The 25,558-nt window shown below is 44.7% G+C and overlaps 1 protein-coding gene across 2 annotated transcripts in view; it reads left to right on the top strand.

Annotated features, from left to right (window-relative positions):
- The window catches only part of TRMT1L (tRNA methyltransferase 1L), a 522,615-nt gene that overhangs the window by 354,587 nt on the left and 142,470 nt on the right, over positions 1 to 25,558 (top strand). For both annotated transcript variants that reach the window (XM_078641383.1, XM_078641388.1), the window contains exon 13: positions 5,489 to 5,567. In XM_078641383.1, the coding sequence (XP_078497509.1) occupies positions 5,489 to 5,567 (79 nt within the window). The remainder of the gene's footprint in view (positions 1 to 5,488; positions 5,568 to 25,558) is intronic.

A 25,558-nucleotide genomic window follows, 5' to 3' on the forward strand; every position in this document is an offset into this window, starting at 1 on the left:
TTTCCCAGTAAGCTCTGGGGCGTGTGAGGCCCTGGGTTTCAAGTTGGAGCCCTCCAGCCATCATTCCTTTAAAGGGTGTCTCTTGTATAGACCTCCAGGTACTAAGTCCGCCTTCTTGGAAGCAGTCTGTAGTATCCTGGAGGAAGCCATGTGCACCAATTATTTCTCTGTCTTGGGCGACTTCAACTTTCACTTAGAAAGTAACACCGATACGGACACGATTGCCCTAATGGAATTAATGACCACAATGGGTCTGACCCAGCGAGTTGTTGGGGCAACGCACATGGCGGGCCATACTTTAGATGGCATTTTTTCAAACAATCCCAGTTTGATATTTAGCAAGGCTGAACCTATGACCTGGTCAGACCATAGAGCTGTGCTATTTACCATCCTCAGTCCACTGGTTAGAAAAAAGTTGAGAGAGGGGCAATCATCCAGGATGTGTAGGGCCTGGAAAAACACTGATGGGACGCCCTGGAGGGCTTGCTGATAGCATCCAGGCCACTCCCAGAATCTAATGTGAATAAAGCTTTCTTCGAATACACTGAATGGCTTGATAAAGCATGTCATAGGTTAGTTCCACCCAAAAACTGTCGACCTACTAGGTCGGTACCCTCGGCCCCATGGTACTCAGCAGAGCTCAGAGAAAGCAAAACAAATTGCAAAAAGATAGAAAGGATTTGGCGAGTGAGCTATCACGAACCAGACAAAGAGAGACTAAAAACTAGCCTCAGGTCATATAAAGAACTCATCAGGAAAGCCAAGAGCGATTTTTACACGGAGAAAATCGAGAAGGCTAAAAACTCAGCTAAGGAACTTTTTGATACGGTGGTCAGTTTAACCTCCCCGAAATTGGTGGTTGTTCCTCCCAAGATCGAATTCGTTCAATCACTCGCTGACTTCTTTTTAAATAAAGTTCAAGTTATTTTCTCCACACTGGAAAGGCAAGTAACTCTGAGTAGGGCAGAGGATCTACATGGTGCTTTCCCGACCGGGACATTGGAGGAAACTTTTGAGGCCTTCAACCCAGTAAACACAGATGAGGTCTTAAAACTATTGATGGATACCAGGTCAGGCTCACCTCATGATCCTTGTCCGACGTCAATTGCAAAGTTGGCAGCCGTCACTATTGCAGACTCTCTAACCGGCATTTTCAATTTAATGTTTGAAAAAGGTGACTTCCCCTCAGTATGGAAGCGGGCATCCATCAGTCCACTACTTAAAAAACCCTCATTGGACTCTATGGACCCGAACAGCTACAGACCTATTGCCAGACTACCTCTACCTGCAAAACTGGTTGAGAAAATCATGAACTCCCAGCTCTGCTCCTTTCTTCGTCACGCTAAGGGTTTAGACCCGGCTCAACACGGGTTTAGAGAAGGACACAGCACCGAGACCGCCCTGATTAAATCAACCGAGGAGATCCGGAAGGTGCTCGATGATGGGGGCCAAGCAGTGCTGATCCTCTTGGATTTGACGGCGGCCTTCGACACGGTTCACCATGCTTTGCTGGTGGACCGACTGGAGGGCTGCGGGATCCAGGGGCGAGCACTTAACATCTTGAAGGCCTTCCTGAAAGACCGGGTACAAGTGGTGGCTATGGGGGACATCGAATCAAGACCTTTCGAACTCCCCGGGGGGGTCCCCCAGGGATCCTCCCTTAGCCCCACTTTGTTTAATATCTATGTTTCCTCTCTTGCTCCGGTGATTAGAGCCTTCGGGTTAGAATTAACCTCGTATGCAGACGATACCCAGATTGTGGTCTCGGTGCATCCGGAGAAAGAGCTAGGGGTGGCAGCCAGGTTTCAGGAATGTATGTCTGCGGTCAGTTCTTGGATGGCAAAAAGTTGTCTAAAACTAAACTCCTCCAAGACTGAGGTGATCGTCTTTGGGTCCAACTCAAATCTCTGGAATCCAAGATGGTGGCCAATAGATATGGGTGACCCGCCGGCTCCAGCTCAGAAGGTAAAAAATGTGGGAGTCATCATAGATAGCCAACTCTCTTTCAAACCCAAAGTTATGGCGTTGACCTCGTCCATATTTTGGCTCTTGAAAACCATCAGGAAAGTGCTCCCCTTTTTACCGGAGGGAAGCAAAAAGATGGTAGTGACGGCACTTGTTCTGTCGCGCCTCGACTATTGTAATAGTCTTTTTCTAGAGGCCCAACAGGGAGTGTTGAACAAGCTGCAAGTCCTTCAAAACGCGGCAGCTCGCCTTATTGGAGATCTGCCTAAATTTGCCTCAGCTACCAAGGAACTGGAGAAATTGCACTGGCTCCCAATGCGAAAGAGGATTATGTTTAAAGCCCTCTGCATTGTCTTTAAGGCACTGCACGGATTGGGCCCAGTGTCTCTTCAAGATCATTTCCAATGGTACAGACCTGAGAGACAGCTGAGGTCTGCCAGTTCGGGACTGGTAAAAACAGCTCGGATCAGGAAGGCACGCTGGGGGGGCAGGAGTTTTGTCCAAGGGGCAGCAAAGGCTTGGAACTCCCTCCCCTTGTCCCTTAAATCAATCACCAATCTGTTAGCGTTTAGAAAACACCTTAAAACATGGCTTTTCACCCTTTAGCCGGGGATTCTTAACTTCAGGGAGTTACCACTTCAGCGCCAGGACACCGGTTGGTATTAGCGCGCTTTATAAGTGTTAAAAATAAATAACTCTATTCATGGCCTTAGCTAGAGATAGTCAACACTTTCTGCAAAATGTGTAAACAGCTGTAAGATTATAAAATAATGTATTTGCCGTGGTGGGGGTAAAATCTACCGGGTGACAATCTCTGTAATTTGTGAAGACAATGGGGAAAAGTAAATAAATGTTTCTCAATTTGTTTCAAAAGTAATGGAACGAAGTACATCACATCCAACAGGGTTCATAGTTTATTTTCAGTGTACCTCAGTGTTTGGAAAGTTTAGTAACTTAAATATGTTATGTATTTTCACTAGTCTCAAAAGTCTCTTGCTGCAACCTGATGTCAGTGTCTGTTGCGCTGCTAAACATCTTGTGGGTTTTTTGCCTCTTCATGTCATTAGCTAGATACCCTGCTGCTTCACACCCACCAACTTAGCTTTACCTTTGTGTGCCTAATAGTAAGCAGGTGATAGCCACTGCTAGTGGATATAAATATCTTCTGCATGACTGAATGAATCTAGTTGGTAGTGAATAACAGGCGAAGACTCGCTGCCCAAGTGGTGTCCAAGGCCGGATTGGCCATAGCGGGATTGGGCTTTTTTCCTGAGAGGCTTGAAGGGTGGGGACTGGTTTTGCAGCAGTGGGGGCTGTTTTTACATTACCGGGGGCCAGGTTTGCAGCGGTGCTGCAAAAACACCCCCAATACCAGAAGCAGCAGTGCTTCACACTTGCACCACCATGAGTATGTGATACCTCTCTCTAGATACACCTTCCCCAAGGGATCAGCTTGTCCTCTACCTCTCATTCTTCCCCTCATTTTACTTGTTTGTTTTTGCCATATAAATAGTCCTTCTCAAAAGGGCACTAGTGCGCCTATCCCACCTTCCATTCTGCTGTGACACCCAGAATCAGCTGTTTCTCCAAATTGGACATTTTTCTGCACACATGTCACATGGCAACACAAGAAGAGCTAGGGTGGTCATTATTGTTAAAACAATCTTTTTGGACTTTTTCGCATGAGGAAATTCTTACCCAGTGTTAATGTACTAGAATAGAGCAAAAGGGGTAGAAATAATTAGGTTGGCAAGGGGGAAATTAAGTGGTAAGCAACATAAGAGTTTATTCTTGCTGTCTAACCCTTCTCAATTCGGTAAGTGCATTGTGGTTTTACGTTTACCAGTTTAAAAAAAAAAAGAAAGAGGTACAGATCTAAGTCTTGAGGAAGGAAGGAGCGCAGAGTGGAATTTTTATGAGGTAGGTTAACCTGTTATCATGAATTCTTCCACCATCACTGATATCAGTCTCATATGTGTCTTACTCTGACGGTTCTGCATGCCTCCAAAAAATCCATGGTAACCCTCTACCTTCATGGTGTGGTGCTTAGAAGTGTTGGCACTCATTTAGTGTCCATAAAGCTTAGTATCCCTGAGTCCAGTTCTGACTCGGTGGAGCAATGAGCATCCCACCATTAGGATGCTAGAAATGCTTCCTGAAAGTGAAGAGCCGTTCCATGCTAAGGCCAGTTTGCAGTTTCGGAGAATTGTGTGTGAAATAAGCCTTCTCTTTTCTAACTGCAACATGCCTTGTCATCCTAGCCTCGTTCTGTCTTCACATTTTGACCAATCTTAGGACCTCTATCCCAGCGGAAGCTGTGTGGGGAGTCATACTCTCTGGCGAATCTTACCCTTGTAGTTTTTCACTGACTTGGTTAGACAAGGATGTTTTGGCCTTCATGCTTGTTCTGTTTGGGTTTGTTGCTTTCTCCCCAAAAGTCCCTCCAGACCTTCGTCCGTTTTCACATTCTCAGATTATTGTTGACTCAAGTGGTATTAAACACCCTGAACCTCGAGATAACTATACTTCCAACATGTGGCTGATGATATGTGCCACTAGGTAACATTTCCTGTAGAGAAGTCTCCCTGTATTCTCACTAGGGCTCAATGCTCCTGCCCGACTTTAAATACGCTTTGACACTCATACCACACCCACACACAAACTACCCTTCCTGATGCGATCCTGGAGCTGTCATACCCTACCTGTTTGCAAACAGATATTTAAGTTGTATTTAAATCGTGCACAGCTTTCAAGTCCTCACTCAGATGCATATGGTGGCTCTAATTCAGACATACAACTACCCAAGACATACTTAAGTATTATCAGGTTTCTTCTAGTGTTATACCACTGCTCTTCATATGCACAATGACCTGTTAATTGTTTCTAGATCTGTGCTTAGATTGGCCATCTCCTTCTCAGGAATATAAACATACCTAGGGCTCTAAACAGACATATAGGCATCCATCTCTTTCCTAGTCTGAACTCAGGCCCCCACTCTGCATTTTGATTTGGGAATTCTTTGGAATGTTCATATCCATCTGCTGGGTTAGTAGATTCAGCACAAGTTGACTTGCAATGCTACATTTTCATCCATTCTTCCAACAGACAACCTTGTCATCATCTATATTCTTCCTATCTATGTGCATACAGGAAACTAGTGCTTGTGCTTAAGATAACACTTCAATTATCTATTTCCTTCTTTGTAATGTTCCTGTGCATTAGAAATGTAGAGTACTGGCTGTACAGTGGAAGCGCAGTTGAGATGAACTAGAAGACCTATGTCTAGAAACCATGTAGAAAGCATTGACATGGGGTTGAAATGCTTTTGAACATAGGAAAATCATATGGACATGTTTCCCTTTCTGAATTCCAGTACCGTCTGTAGTTTGGTACTGTCAGAAGTTTTCAGGACTGCCTGGACATGGATGTTTAATCAAGCCTTGAATAGGTGCAGCATTTTGGAACTTCTATATTTTTACAAATAGGAAAAGTTACTAATTCTTTCTGCTGTTTTTTTTTCTAGAAAACCCGTACCAACAGCTTCCCTGTAATTGTCATGAAAGCATGCCAGGAAAATCTGCAATAGAACTTGGACCTATGTGGTATGTTGTGCTCAAATGCTTGTCATTTACATGTGATATTGCTGTTTCTCTTGAGTATTTTATTATCCTGGAGTTAGGGTGCACAGGTCTACTATGCAGCCTTTGCTAGTCCCCAATTTACAATGTTTTTTGACCATTCTGCCTCTGTTGCATCTCATGCTTTAAAGGAAATCTAGTGTTGTGTGACCGATCTGTCTGTTGATTACCATATTTAAAATATTATGCGAATAAAGAATGACCGATGTCCAAAGTAATCACAGAAAAACTTCTACGTCCCTCTTGACTATCTATTTTTCTACAGCTATAGTAATTTGAGACCCTGCTCTGCTGTTCGTTAGCTATCCCACAAATCACAGCCTCACAGTCTTTGTTTCCCTATACTCAAGCCTTTGCTGAATTTTCTCACATACTATTGAGATTTCATTTTATCTCTCTTAACCAAATCTTTAAAGGCTTGTCAGAGTCCCAACCATTCTATCAGCGCATCTGGAATTTGCCCCAGTGATTTTGCACCCCAATTAGCATTGTGTAGTCAGTATGGTGCATAATGAAGGATATGTAAGTTTTAAATTTGTTAAAACCATGTTTAGCGTTATGATTTACCACTAGCCTGGCGGTAGAAGAGTGTGAAACCAAGCGATTAGTATTTGACTCGTAATTTGCACCAGCGTAATAATAAAAAAGTTGCTTCAATCCGCTTTAGCATTATACCACTCAATAAGTCCCTATGTGATGGTGGCGTGTCCAAGATGGTGGGCGAGTGAGTTGGTCCTCCACGGCTGTGCTCTGGCCCACTGAAATCTGCTAGCAGGCCCACTGAAATCTTCTAGCAGGCCCAACCAGAGTAAAGAGTCTCATTCCTTAAAGCATGACCTCAATTGCGATAAACAAACTCCAAGATAAACTGGCTTGATCACCCCTTCAAAGGAAATCCCGGCGGACTTTGCAATCAAACAGACTACACGCCCTCCAGGGACCTTAGAACCAAGCTACACTGACTGCATGCCCCCGACTGAGAGAGACTAGTTCCATCAGGAGGGGAGACAGTGGACTATTGAGCTTAGAGGAGAAACCGTGGATAGCAGGTTACATCACGCTGAACTCCTAGACCTGCACTAAGCACAGTGAGCAGGGTGTTTGCCAGTAAGGGCCCGTCGCATTATCTAACAAGCAAGCGCAGTGAAGGGAGTTGGCAGGGCAACCTTTGACTGTGTGTGGCACCTCGATATATTGGGACCTAGAGCGCTTCTCTGTGGTCCCAGGAAAATAGCTGAGACATAAGGCTTGGTGGCTTGCTCTTCTTAGTCCCCTAATGGTTTTACTCTTGTAGCCCCTGTAGTGACAATCAGTGACTTCAGAACCTGGTCTTTTGCAAACTGTGACTGGTGTGATTGCAATGGTACAAGCCTGCTGATGTGAGTCTTGAAATGAGATCCTGCTTTGCCCAAATCCTGCAACATGACCTGTGTGCACAGGAATGATGCCGCTTGATATGTTGATGCATAGCAGTAATCCCTCCTGCAACACGAGTGGTTTTGTAACAGTGGTCATCCTTATTTTTACTCTCTACAGCATTAGATTTGAAAAGACTGGCTTACCCACCATGACAATTTTGAGTTTTCCAAATGTGAACTGGAAAACTCAGAATTACCTTGGGCGGTACTCCAGTCTTTTCAAATCTTAAGCTAGGGGGTGAGTAATTGTAAAATATAGACTACATTTGCTATATGGGGCCTTTAAAGTCTAATGCTACGTAAAGGCAGATCCCATGCACAGTGTGGCACAACCACCAACAGATGGTGACCGCAAAAGTGAAAAAATCCTAAAGAATGTGAGATCTGATGATGAAACCCTCTAAGCCTAATCACAATGCACCAAAAACCATCTCTTCCATGACAAATGTGAATGGCAGCATAGATTCATATGGCCCTTTCATCAAGCAATTTATTTCTGACCTGCTTAGGGACCTTAAAGAGGAAATTTCAACACTGAAAAAAGATCTCATTAAGGGAATTGTGGAAGTTAAACGAAATATGAATGACCTAGGAGACAGTCCTCTCACTGGAAGAGGTGCAATACAAGGGAAGAAAAACAGGACTTCCTTTACTAGGAGATACTGGGCCTTAAAGACCAAAATATTGAGCTTTCAAACCCACATGGAAGACCTTGAAAACAGGCTTGTAGGAATATTATCAAAATCACAGGGTTGCAACTGGTGCTTAAGGTACAGATTTCAAGATGGTGTCAACAGAGGTTGTTCAAGGCCATTCTAGAAAAGCCAGATTCTAGGAGATCTTACTAGATGGCACTCATAGAGCCAAGAAACCTCCAGACAGGTGCACACTGCCTTCTGATGTTCTCACACAAGTGTGCTTTTTCCAGCAGAAAAAGGAAATTCTTGCAACTGCATGGCTAAAATAGTTCATCTCCTTAGAGCAACCTTCAGTCAAGTTATTTCAAGCCCTTTATCTCAAGCAAAACTACTGAAAAGGAGATACTTTTGCTTAGTTCTTAACTTTGAGCAAGATAACCCCCATCCCCTTTAAATGGGGGACTCTTGACACCTATTTTTTGGGTGGCAGAATCACTCAGTGCAGGTCTCTTTGTTGAAACAGGGTAAGCATGTCCTGCTAATCAGAGCAGCAAGCCAATGGAAAATAATAGTCTTCGACTATTGTTTGACTGACTCGCTACAGTCAACAGTCTTGAGAGTGGAAGAAAGTCACAAGCAAAAGAGCTAAGTTAAGCCTGAAACCCACTGCAGCTGGCATTGATAAAGAATGAAAAGCACTGTTGAAGAATAAACTGAGCTCAGCCTCCTCTTCAGATGGCCTTCGCCCATCTCATAGCTATCTACATATCTTCCAACAGATCGTTTGTCTTGAAGAGTTTAAAGGGCTACTGAGAAATAGAAGTGTTCTCTGTTGGGTGACATTCGTTTTCGCTTGTTGAGAATCACAAAGGCCTTAGAATCCCCTCTTGTCACAGAGAATTTGTGTGAGAAACTACCAAACTACAAAGCTCTTTGGACATAAGACTTCAAGATGGTGAATATAGATGGGGGAGGTGTTTTATACAGTTAAATGGGCTGAGGTAGAGAGGGAGATTGAGTAGAATTCCGCATGGCAAGTGTAGTGTATTCCCCAGAGTCCAGTAGGATTGATTAGTCTGTATACTTAGAGTTGTTTTAAGTTGTCCTATGTTGTTGGTTACAAATGTTGAGAAGTTTTTGGGGGGTTTCTTTGGGTGTCTCCAACTTTATTTTTAATACTATGTATGTTACACAGATATCGGTGGTCTACAAGCATGGTTAAATCAATTAACTTCAGTGTTAAGACACCCGAGTTCACTACCGAAGAGGCTAGCTAACCATAACCACTTACATTTCCTCAAAAAGGAGAGACGACTTCTGCAAGAAACTCACCTGCTTAAGAAGGACTCGCATAAGCCTAATACCTGTTTTTTTCGTTAATGATACTTAGTTGATACTTAGCCTCAGGCCTAATAAAACATGTGTCATCCGTCTGAGTAGGGACTTTCAGCGTTTAGTTTTCAAACAGTGGAGGGGATATTATCAAATGCTTCTCGTCCTCTGTCAAGCAGGGGCAGCACACCTACACTGTTATCTCCTTATATGTCCCCAACTTAATCCTTAACATATATCTGAAAAGCGCTTGAAAGAGATGTACCAAGGGTATGTAGTAATGGGAGATTACAGGATAGATTAGCACATAGTAGATCAAACAGGACCACTGGCTACACCACATGGGTGTTGTGGACTTACGGTGGGATCAGCATTAGACTGAGATATACCTTACACACTATTCAACAGCTTGTAAAATGTATACCTGCATCAACCACTTCCTTGTATCACACTCCATGTTACACAGAATAGAACTGACAGAAATCGGACACATCTCATTATCTGACCATGCTTCAGTTTCCATGACTTCACCATTCCTAATCATTAAAGAAGCCAGATGGCCTACCACCAGAGCTTGCTATGCAGCAAAATAAAAGAGATTTGCCATTTACTGCACTAACAATCATATCGATCCACTAGATGCGTCCATCCAGAACATCATTTGCTATTTACTACATTTGCAAAGATGTAATTCAGCATACTCATCCATACGTCTACATCTAGCAGCACTTTCTGGCAGCCCCTGAAACAACTTTGAACATCCTGCAGAGAACTCAAAATGCCGCTGCTAGGTTCCTGACAGGCACTCCCCGTAGAACATCAGCCAAACCTGCATTGAAGGCACTTCACTGGCTGCCAATACGTGAAAGGGTCAAATTTAAGGCCCTATGCATTACGCACAAAGCTCTACAAGACCAGGGCCCCCCGCTGCATAAATTCAGGCTCTTCCCATACAAACCCAATAGATCTCTGCGCTCCTCCCATGGCAACTTGGCCACAGTACACAAAATTAAGAAAGCCCGTACTGGAGGACGCCGTTTCTCAGTTGCAGCTGCAATATTGTGGAACGCTTTACCAACCCATCTACGCGCGGAAACGAATCACAACAAATTTCGCACGCTACTCAAAACTCATCTTTTCCCACAATAATCTGCGCTTTCCCTTCCCGTCTCTGTTTCCCCCCCTCAGTTGCTAGTACAATCCCAGCGCTGGGACGCCCCCGGGCAGCCATGCGCTCTAGAAATCCCGCTTTCATTTCATTTCATTCATTTCACTTGCCGCTTACTTACAAAACAGACAACCTTTGTCACTTTTTAGAGTCCCAGCAATTAAAGCCTTTATGGAGGGCCTTAAAAGAAACATTTCTCCTAGATTACCACCCTCTCCGTTGTGGAATCTCAACATTGTACTTACTAGGCTGATGGGCCCCCTATTGGAACCTTTGCATAAATGTGAACTTCTGTTCCTCACATGGAGAGTAGCTTTCCTTATCGCAATCATACCTGTGAGAGTCTCAAGGCGCTGTGGGGTGGGGGGGTGGAAGCTGCTACCGTTTGAAGAGCAAGGTCTTGAGAAGTCTCCTGAGGTTAGGAGGTCTTCGGTCTGCCGCAGGCAGATAGGGAGGGTGTTCCATGTCTTGGCGGCGAGGTGGGAGAATGATCTGCAGCCATACAAGAACCCTTCTTACAAATACATCGTAACAAGGTAGTTCGCAGAACAAATCCAAAATTCCTTACTAAAGTCCTCTCTGCTTTTCATCTTAACCAATTGGTAGAGTTACCAGTGTTTTTTCAAAACCGAGACTCCGTAGCAGAGAGAGCTCTTCACACGCTAGACCTCAAAAGAGCTCTACTTTATTATATTGACAGGACTAGATCCTTTTGAAAAATAAAATAATTGTTTGTAGCTTTCTCTCCACCGCATAAAGATAATCCCATCTCTAAAGCTGGGATTGCAAGGTGGATTGTTAAATGTATACAAATATGCTACCAAAAAGCCTAATGCACATTAACAATTTCTCTAGGGCGCATTCAACTCACAAACTAGGGGCCTCTATGGCACTCTCAGGGAACATTCCCCTAGAAGACATCTGTAAGGCAGCAACATGGTCTACAACACACACATTCACTAAACACTATTATGTTGACGTGTAAGCCAAGCAACAAGCTTCTGTGGGCCAAGCTGTTCTTAAAACACTTTTTCAAACGACTGCAACCGATACAGGTGACCACCGCTAGGGGAGATACTGCTGTACAGTCTATGCAAAGTGTGTGATCTGCAGCTCATATGCCTCAAACGGAAAATGCTATTTACCAGTATGCATCTCTTCTTGGTATGTAGAGCTGCTCATCCACACACGCTCACCCACCTCCCCGGGACCTGTATCTGGTCCAGTACTATCTTGCTTAGATATACACACATAGACATCTTTTTCTTTTCTACTATCTCCATCTTTTCCCATCATGGCGAAAAAGCAATCTAAGTATGGAGCCGATGCCCATGCGCACTTTCTACCAAGGGAGAGTCTCCTATCTCGTGACTTCAAAGCCTTCTTCAAAGACAACAACAAGGTGCAAGCATCCGAGCCCAACACCAGATGGCAATCTAATGCAAAGTGTGTGGATCTGCAGCTCAACATGCCAAGAACAGATGCATACCGGTAAGTAGCATTTTCCTTTTTAAAGTGAAAAAGTAATTGATGTCGGGCAGACTATTACTAACTTTCTGACCGATATAACAAAGGTACTGATGCCAATCTAAGTATAATTTCAGATGCACGAAAGGCAGTAGTCACGCGAGATTGTACAGAGAGCGACAACAGAAATGCACCCAGTAAGAATAACAGTTAAAAGATGTAGAACATATGCACAGAGTATCTAGATTTCAAAAGGTGTGGCATAAATTGATTGCCCTGCGCGTTTAAGTTAAAGTTTTGGAGACTGACTTGGAGGATAATCTGCTCTTGAAAACAAGCCAGTGTTATTAAGATTGTAGTAATTGAGTTGGCATGGAGCTGCCCTGCAAACTAAAGGCTAGTAAGAGTCCATGAGAAAGCTAATAGTATTTACAACAGACCAGGCCATGTTAAAACATTGAACTACAATATAGTTGGCTCAGTCTGCTAAGTTTAGATGATCCCCATACAGACCAGTGAGGTTCTTGTAGCCATCAGTGAACTGAAGTTAAGACCACAGGGATTGACTATTTATACCTCCGTCCTATAAAACCTTTTCCAAGCAGCTCTCCCCTGCGCTTTCTCATCTGTACCACACCTTTTTGTCATCTAATGAGATTCCGAACACTATATCACACTTCTGGATAGCAGTCATTCCAAAACCTGGTGTGGATAGGCTTCTATGCGTGTCTTATGAGCCAATATCCTTGCTGAATATAGATGTTAAACCTTTCACTGGGATACTGGTGGATAGGTTGTGGTAAATAATTTCAGGTTTAATAGAGCTTGGAAAGGCAGGATTCATCTGAGGGTGGAATAATAGGACAGTACTAAGACTCTGATCCCTATTGGTAATAATGTTTCTCATCCAGGGGATACTCATCAATAGTCATAATCTATGAATAATCCCCGCCCATGTGCAGGATCCCGGAGCATATAGAAGATACATATATATACACCTATATATGCATATGTGGAAACATATATACATGCAGCCTAAAATATTTCTATAATGGCCAGAATGCTGAAATTACATAGGTTTGTATAGTAGCACCTATGCTCTCCCAACCCCTAAGGAAGAAAGAGAGCAGTAAACATTTGTCATACAACCATGCTTCATTGCCATAGAGAAACCTGTAATTGCAGGCATTTGCTAGTAGGCTACAGTAGAGTATAAAGAAACCAAGAAAAACTGACACCTTGCCTTTAAGGCATTACAGTAGGGGTACCCTGCCTTTAAGACCTGCAGGCGACCCCCTGCTCCCATGATGCACCACAGGTGGCAGTTAGATCAGTTCTCTTTTTCCAGCTCCTTCTGAGAAGGATCCTGGAGCTTGAGCTCTTCAGTTTTTGACTAAAACTGTTTATTGAAGATAATTTTTTTAGAAAATTCGAAATTTTCTGGTTTATTAAGGCTTCTGCTACTGTTTCTGTGGAGATCCACAGAATTTTGTAGTCAGTATGCCAGCTTTATTCAGAAAGTGTCCTTCCTGTGACAAGAAAATGGCTCTGGCAGATCCACACTCGGTGTGTATTGTGTGCCTTCTATCTTCACACAATCCTGACCAGTGCCACTATTGTCAGAAGTTCTCCAAACGGACCTTGTGTGATAGAGAACGAAACAAACTCCATGCTATGCTGGAAAAAGATAAGAAACATCAGGTGGGTGGCCAAGGAGGCCCCAGAACATCGTCTTCCAGCAAGCAAGGTCAATAACGGTGACGCCCCACTTCTCCTGACACCAGGAAGAGGAAAGGGAGAAGAGATTCATAGTCGAAGTCGCCGTCTAAGAGACCCAGATACTCTTCAAGAACTCCACCGCGACGTCGAGAGTCTCTGCCGCATCCAAGTAAGTCGGCGTCGAGGCGCCACACTTCGTGCTCGAAGTCTGTGGCTGCTGACAAGACCAAGTCTCCGTCGACGTTCAGGCTTCAGTTGACATCGAGCCACTCTCCGCCACCCTCGAGGGGGATCAGCGTTGAGAGGACTGACTGCTATCACATCGCCGCCGGCTGGTGTGCCGCCGTCCAGAGGATCGTCAAGATCCCATTATTCGATGTCTAGGAGATCAACATCGACCCGGCGCCAGGAAAGGTCGCCATCGACATGACATCGTGGACGATCGTCATCGAGATCACCAACTCGCCGCCGGAGATCGCCGTCGATCGCCAACTCGACACCGAAGATCACCGTCGAGATCGCCAACTCGACACCGGAGAACACCGCTGAGATTACCAACTCGACGCCGGAGATTGCCGTCGAGATCCCCAACTCGATGCCGAAGATCACCGTCGAGATCGCCAACTCGACGCCGAAGATCGCCGTCGAGATCCCCCAACTCGACGCCGAAGATCGCTGTCGAGATCGCAAACTCGGCGCCGAAGATCGCCGTCCAGATCATCACGTAGTGAACGTTCGATGTCGAGACCATCTAGACCTCGTTCGACGCCAATGGTAACTCAGACATCGTCGAGAGGCGAGGTCACAGGGTTTGTGGAGTCACCGAGGCGATCGGACCTGGTCTAGAGTATCATCAGGGGACCGGTCATCATCTCTTGGGCTACAGATTGTGGAGATCTCTCCAGAAGTCTCACCCAAATCTGCGAAGGGGAAAGCCTGCAGTTTGTCGCCTCTCCATCCACAGGGGGCTGTCTCTAGCGGTCGCAGTAGTCCGGCCTCTGATTGCTCCCGCACGTACTCGCCATCTGGTCCAAGGACAAGTACTCCAGCCAGACCATCGAAGTCTCCTCGGAGGCCAAGATCTCCTGCGAAGCCAAGATCTCCTGCCATGTAAGAACACCTCCCAGGTCAAGTACACCCGCAAAGCCAAGATCGCCTTCTCGACATTGGTCTAGATCTAGGGGCCGGCACAGCCGTCATCGCGACAGGCCCCAAAAGAGAAGGCGTACAAGATCTCCTACATGGTCTTCGGCCTAAGCGGAGGCTTCGTAGAAGCGCATTACTGGGTGCTCAACGAAGAGGTCACGCAAGAGGTGTTTCGGCATTGGGGAGTACCAGACATAGATTTGTTCGCAGACGCGGCAAACGCAAAATGCCCCGTCTTCGCGTCCAGATTTCCCCAACAAGGATCACGGGGAAATGCTCTTTTGATCAGCTGGTCTCAGACATTGCTCTACGCCTTTCCTCCCCTGCCTCTGATCCCGGCGGTGATACAGAAGTTCTACAGGACCAACACCAGGATGATCCTGATAGCGCCGGAGTGGCCACGGCAGTGGTGGTACCCGAATCTCCTCCAGCTGTCGGAAGTTTCTCACCGGAGACTGCCATGCCGCCCAGACTTGCTGACCAAGGACAGGAGGGGATGGGGGAGGAGTGTCTCACCCCAACCTCCCTTCCCTTCGATTGACGGCATGGCTCCTGAGGTCATCCAATATGGCCACCTAGACCTTTAAGCTGATTGCATGAACATTCTTAAAGAGTCGAAGAGGCCCCACTACTAGACAGTCTTATGCTTTCAAATGGAAGAGATTTTACATTTGGTGCCTAGACGCCTCTCTTGCACCTATCCACGGTCAAGAGCAGGTGATTCTACCCTATTTGTAACATTTGGCAAGGTCAGGCCTGAAGTACCCCTCCATCAGGGTTCACTTGTCGGCAATCACAGCCTACAGGAAGTCGCCTTCTCAGACATCATTCTTCCTTATGCCTGTGGTAAAGATTTCCTAGAAGGGCTTAAAGTGTTTCCACCCGTTTGATCCCCCTCTCCTCCCTGGGAACTTAACATTGTACTTACAAAATTGATGGTTGCTCCCTTCGAGCCTATCCATAAGGTGTCTTTGCAGCACCTGACCTGGAAATCTGCCTTTTTGGTAGCTATCACCTCTGCCCGTAGGGTGAGCGAGATCCAGGCCCTATGTTGCAAGGAACCTTACACTGTTTTTCATGCCAATAGAGTGGTTCTGAGGACGCACCCAGGCTTCTTGCCTAAGGTGGTCTCGGACTTCCATATTAATCAGACCATTACTCTGCCTACGTTCTTTCCTCAACCAACCACTCCCCCGGAGAGATCCCTACACTCTCTTGATCTCCGGAGGGTTCTGAAGTTTTACTTAGCTAAGACTCTTCCACTCAGGAAATCAGACCGGCTTTTTGTTAATTATGGGTCAACTAATACCGGTCTGTCAGCCTCAAAGAGATCTATCTCACGATGGATCGTCTCCTGTATAGCGCTGTCTTACCAATTAGCTTAACAAAGCGTTACAGGGCAAACCTCATGCACACTCTACCAGAGGTAAAGCTTCTACTACAGCTCTCCTTCATAACATTCCAATCTCTGAGATTTGTAAGGCCGCTACATGGCGTTCTGTACATACCTTTACTCGCCATTATTGCCTTGATTCCGATGCACAGGCTGATGCCCAAGTGGGACAGGCCTCTTTAAGGAATCGGTTTGCATAATTGCATTTTAAATAAGATATTAATTCTTGTTTTGCTGTATACTTGTTTGCTCGTCAGCAAGACTTTGGGTATGGGCTTGCTAATCTATTCATAGATTATGACTATTGATGAGTATCCCCTGGGTGAAAAGGATTAGTTGCTTACCTGTAATCCTAGTTCTCATCCAGGGGAATACTTCTGAAAGTCATAAGCTCCCACCCACCTCCCCAGACGAGCATTACTGCAAAGTTATTGTATGATGATTGCGGATTTACTCAGGTACTTAGACACCTCCAAAAAGAACTGACCTAACTGCCACCTGTGGTGCATCATGGGAGCAGGGGGTCGCCTGCAGGTCTTAAAGGCACGGTACCCCTACTCTAATGCCTCAAAGGCAAGGTGTCCGTTTTTCTTTGTTTCTTTATACTCTACTGCAGCCTACTGGCAAATGCCTGCAATTACAGGTTTCTCTATGGCAATAAAGCATGGTTGTATGAAAAATGTTTACTGCTCTCTTTCTTCCTTAGGGGTTGGGAGAGTATAGGTGCTACTATACAAACCTATGTCATTTCAGCATTCTGGCCATTATAGAAATATTTTAGGCTGCATGTATATATGTTTCCACATATGCATATATAGGTGTACATATATGTATTTTCTATATGCTCAGGGATCCCGCACGTGGGCGGGGATTATTCATAGATTATGACTTTGATGAGTATACCCCTGGATGAGAACTAGGATTACAGGTAAGTAACTAATCCTTACAGGTCTGGGAAAAAGGCCTTCCTACTATCTCTCAGTGATTAACATTTTTTTGACTTGGTCCTGGGGCCCTTCCTAAACATGATACTAATTGCAGTTGGTCTTGGTCCCCGATTTAGGGGTTGAGTGGCTACCTGTTGCTTAAATCCCACAGTGAAGGTGGGGGCTAAAGGATGTATTCCAAACAGCTTTACTATTGGTAGAGGAATGAGGCAGGGGTTCCCATTACCCCCATGTTCGAACTTGTTGGTACTTTTGGTTAATTGGATAAGGAGCAGACAAAACATCAACAGGATTTGCAGGGTATTTTAGCTAAGCATACCGATGACATCATGGTGACTGATACCCATCCAGAAATCACCTTACTTTCCCAGATGGCTGAATTAGAAGCAAGCATAAAAGTGCCAGATATAGGCTTGAACTTAAAACAATTCCAAGCTTTAAATCTCATACTTTCCTAAGAAGAGGTTACAGAGCTTAAACCGCAATTCCCATTTCAGTGATCACATAACTCCATCCTATGTATGGGAATGCAAATTGTGCCGGTGCTAGACCATACCATACAAGTTGTCAAAAACCCATTAAGAGGGCAAGCAGGGGTTGCTAGGCCTAATTTGGAGATTGTGCCCCTTTACTCCTGTTGTCTCTGGTGCTAACCTACAATGGGTGCTGAGTAACAGGCGAAAGTACTTCTACCTATTTCAGCACTTGACTCTGTGGTAGGACTGTTGAGCAGTCCTAGGCTCTTTGAAGAAAAGTTCGTTGTGAAACATACATTGGTGCAAGATTCACAGTTTAAACAGTAGCTACAGTAAGATGATTGTCCAATACGACTTTATGAAAAAAGTAGTATTTTAATATAAGTGCATAGAGGCACACACTAATATCCACAGTCTCTTAAGGTCGACGTACTAGCGTTGCACTGGGCAGTATCCCCGAGTCCCTCTGTCCAGTCTAGTGGGGTTGGTTATTTTCCATTCGAAAATGGAAATGAGATTTAGATGTGGCCTATGCTAGTTCCAACACAACAGTGTGTAGGCTTGGCTTGAGCGTCAGCTTCACCAGCTCTATGCGCTAAGTTTATGCAATTCTCCATAGGCTTGACTGTCTCAAACAGGCTTACCTGACAAGATTGCAGTCTGCAAGTGCAGGTGGGCCAGGCTGTGTATTCTTGGGCTCCCAATGCTGAGGGTCTGTGACCTGTTGCTGTCCTTTACTGATGATGCGTTGGGCCTCCTCAGTCTTTCGACTGCCCACGTCAGTGTTATACCTCCTTTCCACAGCTCCTTCAGCAATGGGTAGTGTTCTGCCCTTGTTTCAGCATGGGTATGGGTGACCGCCCACGTTTCACTGTGGCCCCCTTCCCGGCACATGTGAATTGCCGATTTCATTTGCACAAGGGCAACATCCCTAGTTTCACTGTTGCCCCTTCTTTGCATACTGGGGTCGTTGATGTCACTTGCACAAGGGCAACAGCCCTAGTTTCATCTTGGCCTCCTCTGGGCATTTGAGGGGTAGCAGACTTCTCAAGAATACACAGGTGGTCTGCGCTCTCCCAGCTGTCCCCCACTTTGCTCACAGGGATCCACTGGGTGGGATCCCCATTGGGTCTTCAATTCAAAACCGCTTTATTCGGTGACAACAAGACAAGCACCATAAAAGCATACAAACACATATATATCAAGAAAAGAAAAATACAATCTGATTAATGTTCGTATGTAATAATGAAAAAATATATATATACAGACTTGGACTTCGTAAGGAGAATGTACAAGAAAATTACAAATCCAATTTATCAAAGTTTTATAAAAAGATGATCAGCCACAAATTTATACAGTGCAAGTGCAAACAGTGCAAGAATATACGGTTGGAGAAAGAAGTTAATCATCTTCTTTTTCATACAGCAAAGCATCCAAAAGTGCATAGTCTTTTCTTTTTCTAATTGATTGTTGTATGAAGCGGATTGCAGAGCTAATCATTTTCATTGTATGCAAGCTGTATATAAAATTAAACACGTCCTTATAGTTAAAAAGGATATTTTTTAAAAAGAGCGGTTTCAATAGAGTTTTTCGAATATCCATTAAAAAGTGCAAAAGAGAATAAAGTGCAAGGTGGACTGTAAAGTTTTACCATCACACGGGCAGGGTGGCAAAATTCTCTGCCATTTCACCGTGCTTGGGAAGGCAATTAAATAGTGTACGGTGCTCATCCTTATTCTTGTCAGATAAAATCTATGCTGTATGTACTGCACCAAGATGAGATATAACTGGGTACCTCTCGCGTATGGGTGTTCACAGTAGGCTGTCGCTGTCTGTTTTTTCATAGCCATCCTATCCCTATCATATTCTATGGCACTGATATATCTTAGTTTCAAGTCCCTTTTGCTGTGTTCCCATATGCTTAAGGGGTTATCTGTGTTTACTTCACATTTTGCCAGAAGTTTAAAAATGTGACCCAGCCATGGTACTTTCATACCATGATCTAAGGCTAGGCAGTCTGTGATTAGATCTCTGGAGAATTGTGTTCTTCTTTTGTCCATATACTGTGCTAAAGGGTAAGAGCAGCTATATTCAAGGAATCGCTTAAATATGGGACGCACAGTTCTTTATGTACAATCATATTTGCAGTTGCTCTAGGGACTGCCAATAATCTTTTTAAGAACTTATTTTCATTAGTTTTGAGGGTTATCGTATTTGCTCTCCCCCATATTGCGGCTCCATAGTTGACAGCTGGGAAGCACTTACTCCTATATAAATTTAAAATTTCACAGAGTGGTTTGTTCCCGAGTTTTGCTGCAAATCTAAAAATTCCCTCAGATGTCTTTAAAAATTTAATTTTACATAGTTCTATGTGTGAATTCCAAGAGCCGTTGTTACAGAATAGCAACCCCAAATATGAAAAAGTCGGAGCTCTGTTTATAAAAACCCCTCCCACGTGATGCGGTCTACACTTTTGTCTCTTGCCTCCGCATGACATTGCAAATGTTTTTTTTTAAGTTCAGCTGTAAGTCTATGTCAGTCATATATTGGGCAAAATGTTCTATTCGACATTGTAGGCTATTTGCAGTTCTGGACATTAGGACAGCATCGTCCGCTTATAATAAAACGGGGGTGGGGCGTATTCCAACTTTTGGGGCATCTACTACCAGTTTTTGTAAAAACGAGTCCACATTATTTATGTACAGGGAAAATAATAAGGGAGCCAGTATGCATCCCTGTCTGATACCTCGCTTTACCGCAAAGTCAGACGCGCATTCTCCTAATTTTCCGTATCGTACCCTTGATGTTAGATAGGCATAAATTTGTGATAGAAATAAAATAATTTCTATGGGCGCACCAAGCCCCCTCAGAGTTTGCCATAATTTTTGGTGATTAACTACATCGAAGGCACTGGTCAGGTCTACGAAACATAAGTGGAGTGTGCCCTCCTTAGCTAGTGTATACTTCCCAATTAACAGGTCTAAATTTAGATATTGCTCTACCGTCCCAATACCCCTTCTGAAATCATACTGTGCCTCTGTTAGTATGTTGTTTTCATTGGCCCAGGCTTCAAGCCTTTCAAGCATAATTCGGCCCATAATCTGGGACGAGGAGTCGAGAAGGGATATTGGGCGGTAGCAGTTTACCTTTTCCCTGTTCCCTTTCTTAAAGATTGGTACAATTATACTTTAGGACCATGTGGCTGGTAAGGGTCCTCCCAGAGCAGCATTAAAAACTGTTACTAATATTGGTGTCCAAAACTCCAAATCGTGCTTAAATACATCTATCAGCACCCCGTCTAGATCTGCAGCTTACCCGCTTGCACTTTTTTGAAGTGCAAGTTTAACTTTCTCTGGGGTAATTGACGTTGTTTTAACTGACTTTATTATAAATGTTTCATTTTTCTACAGAGGTTATGTCCTCTGGGTTAAAAATGCTCTTAAAATGTGTCACCCAATCTTTTGATGTTACTACGGTATCAATCCTTACTGCGTTTTTATCTTTAAAATATGGGTGATTAATTGTCTTCCAGAAGAGGGCTTGGTCTTTCAGCTCTACCGCCTGATTTAATTTCTCCCAGGCCTCTTCAGGCTTCTCCCTTTTTAGGTCTCGCCCTGGAACAGGGACAGAGACTCTATAGCCGTCGGATGCCGGGGAATGAGGGACACAAAACTGGCACTATTTTTAGCAGTCGGATTTGGCTGCGCGAACGCGCACGTTCCGTCCTGCGCCGCCCTCCCATCCTACTGCGCATGCGCCGCCCTCCCAGCCTACCGCGCATAACACACACACACACACACACACACGTCGCAGACAGACACTCGCTCACACACACACCCCCTCCCTCACAGTCACACACACGCACTCCAAGACACATACACACACGCACGCACACACATACACACACATACACAGCCCGCCTCCCCCCGCGCCTACATGCTCCTCTCCCTCCGCCCGCCCGCCGCTCAGCAACGCACTCACCGGCTTCCTCTCCTCAGCTGCAAGGCCCGGCAGCAGGACTCTTCTTCCCTCCTTCGGCACCGGGGCGCAGGGTAGGCTCCTGCCTGCTCCGGTGCTCCCTGCTCCCAACACGGCTCCAATCGCGGCTCTTTCGTGGGAGGCGGGGTAGGCTCCCGCCCTCCTACTTCCTGTTTCCGGGTGTCGCGCCGGCCTGCCTGACTTCCTGGTCGCAGGCCGGCAGAGTAACGAGGATGTTTTGCGGTATGTATTTATTTATTTAATTATGCATTTTTATATAGCGCAGACTTTACCCGAAGGCACAGGATCTCGAATGGGAGAGATACGGAGTTTGCGCCTGCTGTATGCTTCGTTTATATATTTTGCTGTCGGAATGCGACATGTGCGTAGTGATGGTGTGACGTGTGGCCTAGCGGCCTGCGCTGCGCTACCGACTTGTGAACGCAGGAAAATGGGTTCGAAGCCCGGCTTCGGCAGCACCTTGGGTTCGGGGATCGCTATGTAAAAAATTAAAGAAATGTGTGCAGTCAAGGTTTGTTGCACAACGTTCTAAGGCTCCCGGAATTGATCCCCCCCCCCCAATTTTTTTTAAAAAAAAAGCAACAATGGGTGGGGAGTGAACTTGTCCGTGGCAGTTCCTTTAACATTCGTTGAGATAGCTCACTGGGTTGAGTGCCCACTGCAGAGTGTGGGCGATTTGTCAAGGTTGGAGCTTTGGTTCCGTAGCAGATGCTACTCAGCGTTGTCGATGACGTGGGTATCCTTGATTAATTTGTAGGTGTTATGTTACACCGCGGCTGCTGCTGAGAAGCGCGCGGCCTGGCCTCCACTGTTCTGGGCTTTAACAGCCATGGTAATACCAAATGCTTTCCAGAGCGCTCCACGAATTCCTTTCTCACCGCCCCCAGAGCCAGCTAGGAATGTTAAATGGGGAAAAGGATAAATGCGATCAAATGCTTCTAAAGTGCAGGATAGGAATGATTGTCGTTATAAATGTGCGGTTTGGCGCTCGGTATGGGGCAGGCCTAATGAAGCTGTGTGTGGCCGGTCGAGTAGCGAAATGGATACAAAAGGTAGAGCGCCGTGCCGGCGCGTCGGAGCAACCCACAAGAGTTGGTCAAAACAGCATTGACCCATTCACGAGCATAAACGTTGGCAAGCCATACCTCGTTTGGGAAAGGGCGGTATTAACCGTTAAGCAGAGAGGTTACACATTCTCTAATGCCCTGGAGCCAAGGCATATCTTGAAATATTTACTTTTCAAGCTTGTATTTTCTGGCATGGGGAAAAAGACATATCATCGTCACTACTGGTATGCTAGGCCCCTCATTTAAATGATGTGCTAACTGCGGAAAGTGTTGTCTCAAAACAAGCAGGGGAGAGGATTAGCCTAGCGGTTAGGCCAGTCAATTTCAAGCCTGGGGAACCGGTTTCGAACCTCGGCACTGACACCCAACATCTGGTGAGGCTGGGCAAGCATGAATGCGTCCTTGTGTAAGGTAGCCGGTGCTCATGTAAAGTGCTCCTATACCTCGATTCGGCGTTGTGCTATAGAAAGTGATTTAAAATATATATATATATATATATATATATATATATATATATATATATAAATAAATAATAATAATAATGTACTATAGATAACCGAGGCGGCACAACGTTTTTGACCGTCATCACTATGAAGGTTTGTCAAAGTAACCCCTACCGGCTACTACAGAAGACACCACCTGACTGCTTAGGAGAGGGCCGCTTGAAATGTATCTATGATATCGCTAAAATCTCTAACAGAGGCCCGCGCTTCTACAAGGTTCGGTCGACCTAAGAACGCCTCCTAGTGGCATTTGAAAATTACTTAGACCAAGAAAAGTAAATATAGCACTTTCTTAAAAAAATAAATAAATAAATGCGAGTACACGTTAGGGAAGTAAACGAAACATGTGGCAGCACGCAGCCAGTTTAACTGTCCACTGCCGGACTGGGAGTGTGACCCGAGAACACTGTGTCAGAGACCTGAGCTTACGTGCTGCATCAATGGAAGGGTAGGACCCCTTTTTAGGTCTCGCCCTGGAACAGGGACAGAGACTCTATAGCTGTCTGATGCCGGGGAATGAGGGACACAAAACTGGCACGATTTTTAGCAGTCGGATTTGGCTGCGCGAACGCGCACGTTCCGTCTTGCGCCGCCCTCCCAGCCTACTGCGCATGCGCCGCCCTCCCAGCCTACCGCGCATGCATGCATGCACACACACAGACACACACACACACACACACACGTCGCAGACAGACACTCGCTCACACACACACCCCCTCCCTCACAGTCACACACACGCACTCCAAGACACATACACACACGCACGCACACACATACACACACATACACAGGCCGCCTCCCCCCCGCGCCTACATGCTCCTCTCCCTCCGCCCGCCCGCCGCTCAGCAACGCACTCACCGGCTTCCTCTCCTCAGCTGCAAGGCCCGGCAGCAGGACTCTTCTTCCCTCCTTCGGCACCGGGGCGCAGGGTAGGCTCCTGCCTGCTCCGGTGCTCCCTGCTCCCAACACGGCTCCAATCGCGGCTCTTCCGTGGGAGGCGGGGTAGGCTCCCGCCCTCCTACTTCCTGTTTCCGGGTGTCGCGCCGGCCTGCCTGACTTCCTGGTCGCAGGCCGGCAGAGTAACGAGGATGTTTTGCGGTATGTATTTATTTATTTAATTATGCATTTTTATATAGCGCAGACTTTACCCGAAGGCGGTATTTATTTTTTTATGTATTTATGCATTTTTATATAGCGCGGACTTTACCCGAAGGCGGTATTTCTTTATTCATGTATTTATGCATTTTTATATAGCGCGGACTTTACCCGAAGGCGGTAATGCTTGCCTTAGCGTAATGGTGTTCCTTCTTAATTTATTGGTGGTGTCCCTGTTAGAATTATTCCCACTTTTAGTCTAGCAATGCTTGGCATGATGTTGGCATCTTTGGCATTATTGAGCCCATCCCTGGTATAATGGGACCACAACGTATTGTGGGCATTCTTGACCCAATTGTGCTTCTCTTCACCAGCGGTGATGGTCATCCCTGGCATGCGATGGGTGTTCATGGAATTGGATGTTGATATGTAGACATGTAAAGCCAGACTCTGTCCATGGGGCAGTAATATTCATGAGTACTTGATGACATGGAGATCAAAAATACAACTAAAACTGAAAAGCCATTATTTTGAGAGACTGTCATATTTGTTTTTGGGAATCAGAAATATTTATTAAAATGAAATGCTTGTAATAACAAGCCAATGCATGATTACCAGCTGTGATCGTGTTTTCAAAATGTTTGTAAAGTTGATGTTAAAGTGATAATTCATGCTAATTTCTGTAGTCTTATTTACATCTTGTTTACAATTATACTATACTACTAATGTATGTTTACTAGCCATAACTGTACTGTTATATGTTACATTTTAATTACAGTGTTTGCCTTTTACAATCATTTTCTTACAAACTACCTCGTAAAACAAAAATATTTATGGCTAAAATATTTTGCACTGTTTGCACAATATATTTGTGATGTTTACACTTACCTATTTGAAATTAAAATGTACAAATGGACATTTAGTCAATTACCATTAAAAAGTTTAACTTTTTTGCTAAGATATTCTTGTAATCTTTTATGCAAACAAATTTAAATACTGCATAAATAATTTTAATAACAAATACTTTATATGTAGCTTTTTATGTACATAAGAAAACTATAGCATAAAGCAAAAAACATTGCCATTTACAATAATAATAGCTCAAACTTAAATAATGCGAGACCTATTGCATTGCAAATGCTTGTTCTTTCTTCCAGTGTCTTTTTATAGTCTTTCCTGGCTGCGCTAATTTTTTGAGGGTTTCTAGGTATCTGTTTGAGCACAAGTTTCAGTTCTTTGTTTTGGGCTGCTCAATTTTTTCCTTCTTTTAGATTTTAAATCGCCTGAAATTATTTTGGTGATATTAGTAAAGGCTGTTATGACAGCTGTTTGGGTAGAGGACCCATCCAGACAGACATATAAATCTTTTTGCGTTTTACCTATAAGGGTTTCCATGAATTGACGCCTGCCCATTTTATTGAGACATTGTTATTACCTTGGGTGTCAATATCTGCATCTGCGTTCTTGCCCCTTTGCTTTATTGGTAAGTTCACCTTCAGTGTCAGACTTGGGAATTGGTGGTCGCTAAAAATACTAATGTTTACCACAACTTCCTTGACCAGATCATTACCGTTTGTTGATATTATT

Source organism: Lissotriton helveticus, chromosome 1_1 (genome assembly GCF_964261635.1).
Source record: "Lissotriton helveticus chromosome 1_1, aLisHel1.1, whole genome shotgun sequence".
Taxonomy (NCBI): Eukaryota; Metazoa; Chordata; class Amphibia; order Caudata; family Salamandridae; genus Lissotriton; species Lissotriton helveticus.